At 31.4% G+C, this 16,968-nt stretch overlaps 1 protein-coding gene across 2 annotated transcripts in view; it reads left to right on the top strand.

Annotated features, from left to right (window-relative positions):
- The window catches only part of USO1 (USO1 vesicle transport factor), a 68,418-nt gene that overhangs the window by 17,280 nt on the left and 34,170 nt on the right, over window positions 1–16,968 (top strand). For both annotated transcript variants that reach the window (XM_079152716.1, XM_079152717.1), the window contains exons 4-7: window positions 4,316–4,392; window positions 15,370–15,470; window positions 15,979–16,081; window positions 16,236–16,291. In XM_079152716.1, coding sequence (XP_079008842.1) covers window positions 4,316–4,392; window positions 15,370–15,470; window positions 15,979–16,081; window positions 16,236–16,291 — 337 coding nt within the window. The remainder of the gene's footprint in view (window positions 1–4,315; window positions 4,393–15,369; window positions 15,471–15,978; window positions 16,082–16,235; window positions 16,292–16,968) is intronic.

The raw sequence follows: 16,968 nt of genomic DNA, 5'->3' as shown, positions 1-16,968 counted from the left end.
GATTACGGGCTTGTGCCACTTAACCCAGCTCTACTTTTTGTTTCTATAAATTTGATTATTTTGGACATTTCATAAAAAAATGGAATCATACATTATAAGCTCTTTATGTCTGGCTTCTCTCACTTGTGTATTTTAAGATTGTAGCATGTATCAGCACTCTGTTTCTTTTTATGGCTGAATAATATTCCAAATGTATTGATATATACTACATCTTATTTATTCATCAGTTGCGATTATTTCCATTGGGGGCTATTATGAATAATGCTGTGAACGTTCATGTATTCATTTTTATGGATATACACTTCCAATTCTAATGGAACTAATACATAGGCATACAGTTTGAGGTCATTTGGTAACTCTGTATTTAACTTTTTTTTTTTTTTTTACAGTATTAGGGATTGAACCTAGGGACACTCTACCACTGGACTCTATTCCCAGCCCTTTTTATTTTTATTGTCATGATTATTTTTTATTTCAAAACAGAGACTCTCTAAATTGCTGAGGCTGGTCTCGAATGTCTCAGCCCCCTTAGTCTCTGGGATTATAGGCATGAGCCACGTGCCTGGCTGTAGTTAACTATTTGAGGACTTGCCATACTGTTCCACTGGCGATGTACCATTTCCACCATCAATATATTAAAGTTCAGTTTTTCCATGTCCTTGCCAACACTTGTTATTATCTTTTTTTTTTTTAAATGTTCATCCTAGTGGGTATACAGTGTTATCAATTTCATTTTCTGAATTTGGTTTTGATTTGCCTCTACCTAATGACTAATGATGTTGAACACCTCTTCATGTGCATAATGGCTATGTGTATATCTTTTTTGAGAAGTGTCTATTCGGATTCTTTGCCTTTTTTTTTTTTTTCCCGGTGCTGGGGATTGATCCCAGGGCCTTGTGCTTGCTTGCAAGGCAAGCACTCTGCCAACTGAGCTATCTTCCCAGCCCTCTTTGCCTAGTTTGAAAATCAGTTTATTCATCTTTTAATGTTGAATTACAGTAGTTCTCATATATTCTGGATACAAGACCCTTTTTAAATATATAATTTACAAATATTTCTTTTATTCTGTGGATTGTCTTTTCACTTTCTTGATGGTGTTCTTCCAAGCACAGAAGTTGTTAATTTTCATGAAATCTAATATATATGTTCTATCTTTTGTTACTTGTGATTTTCGTGTCATATTTTTAAAAGCATTGCCTAATCCAAGATTTTGCAGGTTTATACCTGTATTTTCTTCCAAGAGTTCTATAACTTCAGCTCCTACATTTAGGGCTTTCATCTGTTTTGAGTTAATTTTTGTATAAGATGTGAGGAAGGGACCCAACTTCATTCTTTTACATGTGAATATCTAATTGGCCCAGTACCATCTGTTAGATTATTCTTTTTTTATTGAATGATCTTGGCCCCCTTGCAGAAAATCAGCTCAAATAAATATTGCTGCTTATTTCTGGATTTTTAGTTCTATTCTGTTGATCTGTATGTGTGTCATACAGTACCATGCTGTCTTGATTACTGTAATTTTGTATTAAGTTTTGAAATCTGCAAGTTTGAGTTCTTAAACTTTGTTGTTCTGGTTTTTTTTACTTTCTTTATTTCCTAGTATAGCAAAATAATGAGTGTCACTGGTAGTAGATGGAAGGGGAAAAGTGTTTTGGGGGGGATTACTCGGGATTTAATCCAGGGGAACTTAACTACTGAGCCACATCCCTAGCCCTTTTTTAATTTTTTATTTTGAAACAGGATCTCACTAAGTTGCTTTGAGCCTCACTTAGTTGCTGAGTCTTACTTTGAACTTGGTGATTCTCCTGTCTCAGCCTTCCAAGCTGCTGGAAAGAAAAACTATTTTATTGAGCATTTCTAGAGGAATGAAAATGGCTGAAACAGATATTTAAAATTTAAATACTTTGTGCCCCCACCCCTATTCCTCACCCTAAAAACAAGATCACACTACATTAACAAGATTTGTTAACTAAACTTATATCCAATGAGGGAGCCATTGAACATTTTCTAAGAATTCTCAGTGCCTTGGAAATATATTCCTAAATTGTTTTTAAAGCTTAATACAAAAATCACAATTCCATTAAAGGTATTTTGATAATACATATGTCCAGCAGTGGTTATCTTCAAGTGAAGACAGTCTAAATTTTGGTATATGCCAAGCTTTCCACAATAAGCTTATTGCCATTATTTGCCAATGTTTCATTTTCCAAGTGCTTACGAAGAACTTTGCACAAAAAGAACTTTAACAAAGAAGAAACAAATGTAAGCTCTTCAAAAAACTATTACTAAAGTGTATAATTTACATGCTTGTGTGTAGTGTATTAAAGTCTTAGTTAAGACCCTGAGCTAATCATAGTAAATTGAAGTAGTGGGCAAGATTTTCTCCAGCTTCAACAGCCATTGGTAAACCAAGGACTAGTGCTGAAAGACAGAGGCCTCAAAGCCCATCACCAGTTCATCAGCGTGAGTGCTATATAAAGAGAGCATGTAAAATTTCAAATACAGAGTCAGTTGCTTCTGAAATAATGCTGAGATAAGCATCCAAATACAGCAGGCTGCAGGCATATCTAAGATGCAGCAGGGAGCTAAAGTTAGAAACCAAAGTAAAGCTGGGAAGAATTCCAGGTGCCAGCCCAGTCTCCAAGTGAGTTTTATAAATGTGATTACAAATTATTCAATTCACCTAAATGGACCCTGATGCAGTTTTGTTTAGATCCATTCATGATGCCCACTGGCGGATTCTCATCTCTGACCCTGGGCCACAGAGTCCTTCCAAGATCTCCATTTTTGGTTTTTTGGCTATTCTGGATCTAGTATCTTTCCATATGACCTTTTATGATCAGTTTGTCAGTTCCTGTAAACATGGCAGCTAGTATTTTGATGGAGATTATGTTGAATCTATATATCATTTTGGGATATATTGCTGTACTAACAACATTGCCTTTTCCTATCTATGAACACAGGATATCTTTTTATTAGTTCCTGGGTAATTTTTTCCAACAGTATTTTGTATTTTTCAGTACATGAGTCTTATGATTTTTAGTGAAATTCATTTCAAAATAGTTTGTTATTTGTACCAATCCTCTTGATGTTATTTAAACACAATTATTTTCTTAAATTCATTTTCTGATTATTCACTTGGTTTTTTAATTTTCCTTGTGTCTTGTGACAGTGCTGAATTTATTAGTTCTAACAGTTTTTCAGTGGCTTCCTTAGGATATTCTGTGTATAAAATGTCATCTATGAAAAGGTATAGTTTTATTTTTCCTTTCCAACCTATGTATTTTTTATTTCATTTTCTTGTGTCATGTTCTAACTTGAACTTTCATTTCCTTGTTGTGTAGAGATGGTAAGAGGTAGAGGTGGTAAGCAGGAACATTGCTATCATATTCCTGATCTTAGAGAGAAAGCCTTCATCCTTTCATCATTACATATAGTAGTGGGATTTTGAGGGAGAGAGGAAACTTATATTTCATTCTTGTCTACTCTAAATGCTCTCATCATCCTACGCGATTTCAAAATTTGACTGTCAGCAACTATAAAATGTTATACATCCTTGTTTTATAAATTGTATATAGTCACCAGAAGGTTTTTTTTAAGAGAATAAATTGTAGTGAAAGTAGTCAATAATAAATATTACTATTTGTTTATATGTAGATATGGAAATATATAGCTACACACACACAAAGTCAACGAGGTTGTGCTAATTTTGCTGCTTTTGAAGTTGGACTTCTTTTACACATTTTTATTTTATTCATTTATCTCTTTATTTTTGGGGTACTAGAATTGAGCCCAGTGATACTCTGCCACTGGGCTATATTCTCAAATCATTTTTATTTTTTATTTTGAGAGAGTATTGATGCGTTGCCCAGGCTAGTCTTGAATTTGCAATTCTCCTTCCTTAGTCTCCCAAATACAGGCATTCACCTATACTTGGCTACAAATTGATAATTTTTTTAGAAATATATAGAGACAGGTGCGTGTGTTTGTGTGTGTGTTGCTAAATGGGATTAGTCTATATCGATTAATTTTTGGATTGATTTTTTTCCCACTTGGCATTGTATCTTAGTGTTTTAATTCCCTTGCCATCAGATATTCTTTGAAAATATGATTTTTCCATTGCTGTCTTAGAATGTATGCATTCACCATAGTATTTTTTAAATTATTGAACATTTGTTTGCACGCTGATGTTTTCCTTAGAGTATGTTTTTAGAAATGGAATTAATGTTTCATTTAGTCTTGCTAAAAACTGTCTAAAAATGATCATAACAGTTTACACTCTAACTAACAGTGTATAATAATTTCTTTTTTTCAGTTCGGATTCTGAAATAATAGGTTATGCTTTGGACACACTGTATAATATAATATCTAATGATGAAGAAGAAGAAGTAGGTAAGTTTCCAGTTATTTTACTGTGTTTCTATGCAAAAATTAACTGGGTTGTACCATTTTTTGCAGATTTTAAAATTTCGGTTTATTTTATAAATTTACGTTTTTTGTTTTTTTTATTATTATTTTTAATCACTAAAGAAGTAGACTCCGTCCCTACAGAGTATCTTCAGGATGATTGCTTTGTGTGTGATTTGAAAAATAATGAGGAAATGGAATAAAATCCTTTTTTGAGTGATTATTTTTCTCCTCTTTGTATTTGTTTTTAATTAGGTAGTGTGCGTATTAGCCAATTTTGAGTTAAAAATCCCTTTTGGCTGTTGATTGGAAATCTATTTTCAATATGTTATTACCTGATAAGCAGTACAAAATCAGAGGATTTTTCCTAATAAATTTTTAAACTTTTTACTTATATTAATTTATAAAGAATGATTTATTAAGTTTATAAAGCATTTTTTCCATTTATATTGTCTGGTTGGTGTGAAATGATATGAACCTGTTTGGTATTTTGTTTTGTTTTGTTATGTAGTTATAGATGAGCAGCATGCCTTCATTTGTTTCATTTTTTATGGGTGCTAAGGATAGAACCCAGTGCCTCACACGTGCTAGGTAGGCGCTCTGCCACTGAGCTATAGCCCCAGCCCATGAATCTGTTTGAATCCACACATTTCTTTGGTACGTTCTCCTTTTCCTTTTTGGATTCCAAATATCTGCATACTGCTTGGTGTGGTGGTGCGTGCCTGTAATCCCAGCACTTGGGAGTTCAAAGTCAGCCTCATCCAAAGTGAGGGTGGAAGCAAATCAGTGAGACCCTGTCTCTAAATAAAATACAAAAAATAGGGCTGTGGATGTGGCTCAGTGGTCAAGTGCCCCTGAGTTCAATCCCCGGTACCTTCCCCACCACCCCCCAAAAAAAAGCAAAAAGCAAAATATTTGCATACTTAAGGTAGAAGGTAGTCTGTTGTTTATTTTATTGACACTTTGTGAAATGCTTGACTGAAAGTCTATATATTTTATTCTATAAGTTACAAAATATATAAAGTAATAATATATATAATATATTTTTTTGATCTGGAAACACCATAATTTAGTAATAATATTTTATACAATAAAATTTTAGACAATTTATTTTAAAATATTTGAATATGTACACACATGTATGTATACATATTTACCTATTTGTATTGAATAAGAACTGGAAGGTAGGGCTGGGGATGTAGCTCAGTTGGTAGGAGTGCTTGCCTCTCATGCACAAGGCCCTGGGTTCAATCCCCAGCACCACACACACACAAAAACTGGAAGATAATCCAGTTTAGAGACTACTTATATATTGATATTGTTTATTTGATTAGATTTATAAAATGATATTTATATTCAGTATCAATATTATGTTAAAATTCTGAGTAGACAAAGCATAAAGAATGTAGATGTATGTTGATCTTGCTCATTTTATTTAAAAGTAGAGCAGAAATACATGTAGATATAAACTTCACAGAATAGTAGTGATAGGAACATTTAAAATGGGATAACCTCAGTTCCTTAGACAAATATGCTTTCTCATAAATTTTCTCTGATATCTAGCCTACAACTTAACTATTAATTTCTCAGGGTTGAAAAATATTTAGTAAAACATAATTTGGTACCCATGGAAAAAGAAGTTGTTGGTCACTTAACAATATTTAGATCCAGCACATAAGAAGACACTTTGAAAAAAAGATCCTTATTTCTCCTAGTTGTTTCTAAGATGAGAAAATGAAGTACAACACAATTGTTTGAACATGCTAAAGGAAAAAGCTTTCTTTTTTATTTTTTTCTTAGTTATTTCATATTAGAAATGTAGCTTTTTCTAGTTGCATGCAAGGGATAATTTCTCTTTTTAAAAAGAAAGTGTATAGTAACAATATTTTGTAGTTAGGTAGTTTCCTTTGTTATAAACTTTGATATAATCACGTTTAGTATCTGCTTTTTCTGTTCTTCTTTTTGAATTTGGGCTATTTATGTTTAATTTAGCATCTAAAAATTCTTAGGCTAAAACAGGAAAAGCAATTCTTTTATATAAACAGTAGTAGAATCAAATTTTCTAGGATATTTCTTCTGAAAATTTACTCAGTGAATCAATTTTTAGAAACTAAATATTGAGAAATATATCCTTTAGTTCTTGATACTTTCTCTTTACTGCTTCATCAAAAGTTAATTCTTAGTTGATGTAATGAACTCTATTTTAGAGTTCTTTTCCTTGAAGATATTTTATAACCCTTTAATTTAGTGATAAATCTGTCTCATTGTCCTAAAGATATAGCATATGCTATATCTTTTAGGATGTCTTAGCTATTTGACTTAAAATGAGTATGAGTCTCTTATTTTTCTTTCTTAAGCTATTTTATATGTATACAACTACATTTTTTTAAAAAGCTGTTTTATTACCTACTTGTCATTTATTTACTTTTGTCTACTTTTCCAGATGATTTTGAAGGTAATAGATTGTATTTACATATGCATGATGCTTTTAGGCATAATTTTTAATAATATAAAAGGACACTGTCAAATGATGTTTCTTCTAGCTGATGAAAACTGAGATTTGGTTCACTGTGTCAGAATTCCTTAATTGAAGAAGAATATTTGATAATCTTAAGTTACTATTATCACTACTAAATGTGTTTGCTGTTCAGAACACACACAAAAAAAATATTCTAGGGCTTTTTAAAGTAAAATTAATATATTTTCTCTTGTAGGACAATTTATCTTAAATTATTTTGTTTGCACTTCCAAAAAAATTGACAGTTTACTTAAAAATAATATTTGAATATGTATACATACGTACTTATGTATACATATTTACCTATCTATATTCAATAAGAACTGGAAGATATTCCAGTTTAGAGACTACTTATATATTGATATTGTCCCTTTAAAATAATGCATGCACAATAATATTATAGTTACTGACATTTTTTACATTAATTCATAGAATTCATTAGTACTTTGATGGTATGTTTCAAGTTCTGTTTACTTTTAACAATATTTCTTTTCCTCATAATTAAAATAACCAAGTTTTATGTTGTTTTGTTTTACTAATTTTCCTGAGATACTTAACAGTTTTAAAGGAAGAATGAAATAGTTTTAAAATGGTACATAACAAAGTTGCCTATACCTAACAGAAAAACAGCAAAGAAACTAACTTACTCTATGTGGCATTGCTTTTTGTAACATTTGAATCCCTTGTTTGAAATCAGAAAACACCTGATTCAGTGTACCTGAACTCTCATTAAGCCATTTCCTTTTTGGATAGTACAGATTAATAGTTGTTTTTTCTATTATTGTTTTATCATATTTGTAAGAGTTTAAAATTTGCAGAATCCTTTCATGTTCGTTATCCTACTAATCCTCATAGCAGCCTGTGAGGTAGGTTTTTTTTTTTTCTTTTATAAAGATAAGAAAATGAAAGCCCAGAGACTATGTACTTTATACAATATCATCCAGTTAAGAGAAGAATGGTATTTTCTTACTGTCTTTTTACAAGTATTCCATAGATTTCTAATTGAATAAGTTGTAGCCAACTTTATTTTTCATTTTTCTGCCTAGATTATTAAATTGCATAATTTACATAACTGGTTTATAGAAGGTTCAGACAATCATTAAAAAACATACTTGTTTAACTGATTGACCACAGGTAAAAAATTACTTTATATTCCTTTTCTCTTAATTAGGACTACTTCTGGAGCATCTCATTTTATAAAGCAATTTTGTTCTCCATAATGTGGGTTGTGAACTTGGTATGGAGTGGAGGTCTAACAGAAGGTCCAGTTATAATTTTAAAATACTGTCCACATTTCAGGAAAAAAGTACAACTGTAAATACTTTTTAAGAATAAATGTATCTATATTTGTTGTATTAAAAGGCCTCAAAAATGTCTGGAGAAATATAGATTTTAAAAATGTAGTCTTTGATTTTGTTTATCTATATCAAGCTTATTTTCATTGTGGTAACAAGGGACCATTTCATTTTTATTTTTTCACTTGTCTTACAGTAAAAGATCATTTACTTTGACAGTTTATAATAAGTAGGTATAAAAATAAACAACTCTAAGATTTGCAATATAGTATACTGGATGAGAGAGTGTCTCCTACCTGTGTGTGTGTATATGTATATATATATATTATGTATATATGTAGGCATGTTATATAAATATATATGTATGTACATATACACGTATATATTTATATATATTATTCAATTTCTAGTGGTTGTAGTTTTGGTTTATAAGTTTTATAAGTAGTACCTTGTGGTAGTTTTAGCTTGATTTGCCACTACACTAAAAGTTTTGTGTATTAACTTAATTGCTTAGCTAATTTGGGAGACTCTGTTAAAGTTGAAAATGATGTCATATGAAAATGACTTAAAAGAAGTTGAGTATATCTCACCACTTTTTTAATAAATGACAGTATTAAACTATAAAGAGCCATTAATCCTTATATAGGTCTTATGATCCTTATGTAGATCTTAATTATATACTTAATGATATATGTAGATCTTAACTATATACTGATAAGGTAGAGTATTTCATATGCTACGTCTACAGAGTAAATCAAAGATTAACTCCTTGCTAGGTTGTTAGCTTTTGCTCAGTGCAAACATTGAATTAAACTTTTTGGACTATTAGACCTGCATTCCTCACAGTGTAACACAAAGGTTTCACAGAGTGCTCAAAATTAAAAGGGATTCATAATTATAAACATAACATGCCGTATTCCTTTCTGAAGCACTACAGAATTTACCCACGTGTAGTAAGCATTGAGAAGCCTGCAGTGAAGAAGCCTGTTCAACTTTGTTTAATCCCAAGATACTTTCTACAGGTGCTTGCTTTCATTAGGTGCCTATTAATATGCCACATATCCTGAATTTTGAAAAATACTAAAGAGATAATTTTAAGGGGTAGAGAATGTAGTATTTGTCTTTTCATTGCTTTTGTTTTGTTTTGCTCTATTTCATTTTGTTTTGTTTTTGACATGGGGTCTCACTGTATTGCCAGACTGGCCTCAAATTCCTGGGCTTAACAGATCCTCTTGCCTCATCTTCCCTAGTAGCTGGGAATACAAGTATCACCACCATGACCTGCATATTGTAACTTGTCTTTTATAATCAACTATGAATGGGAACTCTGAAATCTACAGATTTCTCATGTATTTGGAGAGCTTTTTTTTTCATTTATCATATGTATTCTCCATGAACTACTTTTCACTAAATTTTGTCTAATATATAAAATTTTATTAGAATTTAGCTAGAAATTTGTTCTTGGTATGATCTACCCCATAACCATGGTTTATTGGGCTCTGGGGTGGCTTTACAAAGAGAACCATTATCCTACCAAATCTTGAAACATTTTATTGGCTATGTGGTTTTATCACACTGGGAAACAGTGCTCCTATTCATAGCTGATTATAAAGAGGGAAATTTTCAAAAGGTTTTATCAGCTCCTATATACTCATCTTTTTCAGTTTCTTCATAGATTACCTTTCCATCATGTCAATTTGCAAATAAATGCAAAGGGTATGCAGTTCTTGCTATTTAACTAGTGTTTTTTCCAGGTCCAATTCTAATTCACCTTTGAGCTTTGAAAGTCATAATTTACTAAACATGAGTTTACTTTCAGAGTATGCTAATAATTAAAACACAGAAGTTTATCAGCTCCCAAAGGAACAATACGAAATCCTTTATGCAGATCCATAGCTAGAATGTTCCTTGAATCCACTCTAGTAATGTTTAAGTATTAGGCTTCCTTATGATTAATTTTAGGACTTTGTAGAATCAAGTCCCTGCCACCTTAACGTAATATCCTCTCCACATCAATGGACATGAAGTATCCTAATGATTGCTTTTTAAAAAAAATTTTTTAATCTATTTTTTTATCAGAACATTATAGATATACATAGTAGTTGGGTTTATTTTGACAAAGTCATACATTTATGGAATTTCATTTCAGTCCCCATTCTTCTTCCCTTATGCACCTTCCTCTACTGATCTTTTCATTCATTCATTCATTCATTTTAGTTGTAGATGGACACAATGCCTTTATTTTATTAATTTATTTTTATGTGGTGCTTAGGATCAAACCCAGTGCCTCACAGGTGCTAGGCAAGCACATTGCCACTGAGCCACAACCCCAGCCCCTACTTATTTATTTTTGATTGGTGCTTTTTACATATACTTGAAGATAAAATTATCTGTGATATATTTATATATGCACATAGCATGATTTTGTTAAATTCATTTCACATTTCTTCCCTCTCTCATCTCTCCTCCCTCCCTCTCAGACTCCTTCATCTATTCCAGGAACTTCCCTCTATCTTTATGATAACCAATCCTAATTATAGCTTTTTAAGTACAGTCATTTTGTATTCTTTTTTTAATCCTTTCATCTTCTCTACCTGTTTTTCCTGAAGTAGAAATAGTTCCTGCTTCCCCAAACAATACCTTGAAGCTACCACTAATCTAAGAAATAAAACTTAAAGGACAAAAAATTAATAGTGTGCTAATGTTAAATAATATACAGTGAATTTATTTTTATTTAGAATCCAAACCATCATAAACACAAATAACTATTTTTTTTAGATTGCATGCAATTCTTATCATAAAAATATAAATATAAAATAAAATATCAATATCTGGACTCCTTTACAAAAAGCAAGTTTCTTCAAATATTATAACATGAATTTTTTTAACATCTTTCACATTTGGATGATAGTACTGATTAATAATAACTTTAAAAGAATCTGAAAATATTTTAGAGTTGATCAACCCTTTTTTCTTGAGGCATTTGTTTTTTCATTTGTTTCTCAGACTTCATCGTCCCCTGGTTGTCTTCTTATCTCACTGGCTACTCTTTCTTCATCTCCTTTGCATTTTTTCTCCTCATTTCCCCAACCTGTTAATATTGAAATGCCCCAAGACACAAAAGTTTTTCTTCTCTTTTCTCTCCGTTGGCAGTCTCTTCTGTGCTGGTGATTTCAGATATCATTGATATGTTTACCATTCTCAAATGTGTATTGCTGATCCAGACCTGTCATGGAAATAATATACATTTTATATTCATATACTTGTATAGTCAAGTTCTCACTTAGTATCTCTACTTCATTTTCTTCCTACACATACAGCTTTATCAAAGTATAATTAATATGTAGTAACTGCGCTTGTATAAATATACAATTTGTTTGATTTTGGTGTATGTATACTTGTGAAACCATCAGCACCACTACCAGAATAGTGAACTTAACTTCTGTAATCCATCCTTCTTCCTTCTTGCCCCCATTCAGTCACAAATGTGCTTTATGTAACTGTAGATTAGCTTATATTTTTGTAGAATTTTATAAATGAAATCATACAGTGTGTTCTTTGGGGGGATCTGGCTTCTTTCACTCAGTATTTTTTCTTTTTAACTCATATTTCAGTAGGGCATTCCTTTTTATTGCTAAGTGATATTTTTTTGTGCGTGGCTATATAACTTTTTTTTGGTAGCAGTGATTGAACTCAGGGGTACTTGACCACTGAGTCACATTCCCAGCTCTTTTTATTTTTTATTTTGAGATAGGCTTTCACTCAGTTGCTTAGGCCCTTGCTAAGTTGCTGAGGCTGGCCTTGAACTTGTGATCCTCATGCCTCAGCCTCCTGAGTTGCTAAGATTATAGGCAGGCACCACCACACCCAGCCAAAGCACTTTCTAATAACATCTTACGTTTCCAACAGTAATGTGTGAGTTCCAGTTCTTCCATATACTCTTCAACACTTGGTATGATCAGGTTTTTTTGTTTTTATTTTTATTTTTTTAATTCTACTAGCTTGTAATTTTAATATGTATTCATCTAATGAATAATGTGGTTAAACAATTTCTCATGTGATTTATTTATTTTTTCCATCCATACCTTCTTTATTCTTCAGTGAAGTGTTATATTTAAATTGTGGTCCTGTTTTTTACTGGGTTGTCTTACACTTGAGTTGTAGTAGTTCTTTACATATTCTACATGAAAATCCTTCTTATTACATATTTCCCAAACATTTTTCAGTCTGCAACATTTTCTAACATTGTCCTTTGAAGAGCAAAATTTTTAAATTTTAATTATCTTCATCTTACCAGTTTTTTTTTTTCTTTATGATTTAGGCTTTTTATGTCCTATTTACAAAATCTTTGCCAGATCTCAGCTTACTAAAAATTTCCATGTTTTCCTTTGAAATTTAGTTGTTTTAACTCTTTTTTTTTAATTTTTTTTTTTTTCTTTAGTTGTCAGTGGACATTTAATTTATTTATATGTGGGACCTCACACATGCTAGGCAGGTGCCTCCCACATGCTGGGCAAGTGCTCTACCACTGAGCTACGACCCCAGTCCCTGTAGTTTTAAATTACACTTAAATCCTGATCCACTTCTAGTTTTCCTCTTAAGTCTATAATCCATTTTGAGTAAATGAGTTTATTTCTGGACTTTTTCTTTTCTTCTGTTGATCTGTGTTATCTATTTTTTTGCCTATTCAGCACTATTTTAATTACTGTAGCTGTATAGTAAATCCTGAAATTATGTAGTATAAACTGTTCTGTGGAATTGTTTTGACAGATTCTTTGCATTTGTATACCAGTTTTAGAATCAGATTGTGAACTTCAATGAGAAAGGCCAGTTGAAATTTTGATTGAGATTCTGTTGACTTCTGTACACCCATTTGGGGAAAACTGACATCTTAACTATATCATGCCTTGTGAGATAACACAGTACCTCTATTTAGCATTTCTTTAACTTCTTCAGCAGTGTTTTAGAGTTTTCACATTATAAGTTGTACACATTTTTTACCAAATTTATTCTTTTTGATGCTGGTACAACTATTTTTTAAATTTGTTTCTAGTTATTCATTGCTGTTATATAGAGATATAATTGATTTTGCATATTGACCTTTTATCCCTTTATTCTGCTAAGCTTACTTATTCTTATTTCTTTTTTTGTAGATTCTTTAAGATTCTCTACATAGACAAGCATGTCACTTATACATAAGACTGTTTCACTTCTTTTTCTATTCTGTATGCCTTTTATTTCTTTTTCATTGGCACTGTCTAGGATCTTCAGTACAGTCTTGACTAGAATTATGAAGAATGCACATTACATCTTTCACCATTAAGTGTGGTGTTAGATATGCTTTTTGTAGATGCCTTTTGTCAGCCAAATCTTGTGACTTTAAATATCATTTCTATGGTTGCCATTCTAATGTGTGTGTCCAATGCAGATCTGTCCACTGACATTTATTCTTATATTTATCCAACTGCTTATTTGATATATCCATTTGGATTTTTGTGAGGTATCTCAAACTTAGCATGTTAAAAACTAACTTTGGGATTCTCTCTGTGCTCCAAACCTGCTTCTCACACAGTGGTTTTCATCTCAGAAGATGGCAACTACATTTTTCAGGCCAAAACCTTTGGAATCACCTTTCCTTCCCCTCTCCTTCACCTACTGCTGCCTTTTACCTCCTTCTATGCAATATGTCAGCATTTCTTATTCCCTCTATTTTCATAAAAATTATGACTCCTAATAAACTACTTTTACCTCTTCCCATACTTATTGCCTCCTTATCTGTTACCCTGTTCTTTGCTTTCTGACAGTCTATGTTCAACATAGCAGACAGGGTAATTCTTTTAAAACTGAAGTATTTTTCTGTTTAAAAACATAGTTGTAAGACTTAGTAATTTATTTTACGGATACAGGAGAAATATTTTTAGAGTTTCTAAATAATCAGCCTACTATATATGGTACTTAATCAAACTTGAAAACCTTTTTATCCTTTTGGTCTCTTTTTCCTCTATAAATAATTAAATAGGATTATCACTGTCACTATTGATTATTTTGCTTTTTCTTTCATCTGGATTTTTTTCCCCATTTCTACTCTATTTTAATTTTTAAATATCACATCTAAAAAATTTTCTGAGGGGCCGAGGAGATAGCTCAGTTGATAGAGTACTCGCCTCGCAAGCACTAAGGCCCTTAGTTCAATCCCCAGCACTGCAAAAAAAAAAAAAAAAAAATTTCTGAGGAATAGTAAAATAGTAAACAGGTTTGATTTTTACTGCCTGCTCCACTGGTTTATCATCACTGCCTGGAGCAATACATGTAAAAGGCTTCTGATGTTTAATAGAGGCTCTGATCAGTCAACTGGTATGAGTGAGGGAGTGGGGAGTAGTATATTCGCCATTTCTAAATGGATTTTATAATGTAGGCAGATCTTAAGTGACAATTTGCTTTTGACATTGTTGCTTCCAGTTTTAGTGATCCTTTGCCTTTTTTTTTTTTTTTGACAAAGAATATTGAAATAATAAGACTTTTAAACAGTAAGGACAGATAGAAAATATTTTAAAGGATAAATGAGAAATTTAATGTTAGATTCTGATTTTATTGCAAAATTAGTTTTATATGTGGAAAAGGTACTAAGGAATCTGCATATGACTTGTTTAATTTTATAATCAAATTATTCAACATAGTAATAGTCATAAAGGATTGTATGTCAGTAATATTGTAAGGGAATTTTAAGATATAATTCATACATAATAAAATTTAGTTTTTGAAGTTTATCTTATGAGTTTGGACAAAAGAATTCAGTAGTGTAACTGCTACCACATTTAAGATAGAATATTTTTATTACCCCAAACAGTTCCCTTGCCCTAACATAAGTTTAACTTAATGTCCTTGAGAAAATGTGAATATATAAGTATCTTCAGATAATCATATTTTAACGTTTAAAGAATAAAATGTATTTAAGTAATTTAAATGGCATTGAAATTTATTTTAAGAATAAAGCTTTCCATCATAATTGTGATTTTGCTACCAGCCATACTGTTTCAGTATGTAATTGTTTAAATACCAAAAATATTGTTTCTGCTTAACTCTTCAATAAAAGGCTACTTTAAAATAACATAGTGTCATGTTGAAGTACTTTATTTTTGAATATTACAGAAGAAAATTCCACAAGACAGAGTGAGGATTTGGGAAGCCAGTTTACAGAAATTTTCATTAAGCAGCAAGAAAATGTCACTCTCCTGTTATCTTTATTGGAGGTAAATAGGGAACCTCGATGTTTTTGTCATCTTAATAAGCTTCTTTTGTTGCTTCTTTGGGTGTTATTGAGGAAGCAAAATTTTAAAATTTTGTTGTATCATACTTCCACATGCATGCATGCATGCATGCAAGAAATCCATATGCATGTTTCAAGAAATATATAAGCTATTAAAATACTATCTTCATCTTATTTCTGTTTTTACAAAATACTGTTTTATTTCATCACTAACATTTTAGTTAGTTTAGTAGATTTACATTAACTTTGTATTGCTTTTTTACTTACTACTTTTATTTTTATTTTTTTCTGTACTGGGGATTGAACACAGGGCCCTGCATATGCAGGCAAGCATTATATCACTGAGCTCAATCCCTACCTGTTTCTTTTTAAAAGTTTTCTACAATTTCATTTTTAACTTTACTTTCTGGTACCACTATTGTCAAGAGGAAAATGTTTTTCTTGAAAATGTGAATTATAGATGTTCAATATTTTAAATTCTTATATTGCAGGAGTTTGATTTCCATGTCCGTTGGCCTGGTGTGAAGCTTCTGACTTCTCTTTTAAAACAACTAGGGCCTCAGGTGCAACAGATTATTTTAGTCAGTCCAATGGGTAAGTGATTTATCTTCCCAGTATAATTTTTGTTTAAAATATGAGGATCATTTCCTAGAGAAAGTGACTAAAATGGTATTCTAATGAATTATAAATGGAATCGTTGTTTATAGTTTTAGTCTGCCAGTATTTTTCTCATGATTCTGTATTCTAGGTGTTTCCAGACTAATGGACTTATTGGCAGATTCCAGGGAAGTTATACGTAATGATGTAAGTTAAATTTGAAAAAAAAATCCAAGAATATACAGGTGTTTTTAATCTCTCTTGAAAATGAAACCTTTTTTTTTTTTTTTTTTTAACCCTTATGGGTTATAAAAAATTAGATTTGGAAGATTGGGGTGATGATCAATCTTAAACAGACCACATTATTTCTGTTTTCTTCTTATACCATATTTTAGAATAGATAAACTATTTGGCTATTCACATTTATTCCCTCTGCAAGTTTAAGATTTCTTCTACCCTATTCCAAAAGGTTGTTTCACACAGAACTCTACCTTCAGAGTTTCTTTTTTACTCCTAAAAAATAGAGGAAATATTTCTAGATGTTAACTGTGTAAGCTTAGCATAGCATTTCACCCTCATTTAATTTTAAGGATTTTCCCTGGTAATATCTGTTGAACTATATAGCATGATTTGCTCTGGTTTATTTTAATATTTACATATAAATCTGAATATTTGATTATTATTTATTTAGGTACTTACTACTTTTGCTATGCTGGGAATCAAACTCAGGTCCTTGAACATGTTAGGCAAGCACTTGCCACTAAACTAAACCTCTAGCCCTAAGCTATATTGATGCTATATTGCTTTGTTGCTTGAACTTTTTTCTCTTTTGTTACCTACAATTTGATCAAAACTCTGAAATAAGCTGGACATGGTGGTACACA

This window comes from Sciurus vulgaris (genome assembly GCF_902686455.1).
Source record: "Sciurus vulgaris genome assembly, chromosome: 9".
NCBI classification, from domain to species: domain Eukaryota; kingdom Metazoa; phylum Chordata; class Mammalia; order Rodentia; family Sciuridae; genus Sciurus; species Sciurus vulgaris.
Note: the sequence above shows the minus strand (reverse complement) of the source record. Positions and strands in the feature narration are given on the sequence as shown.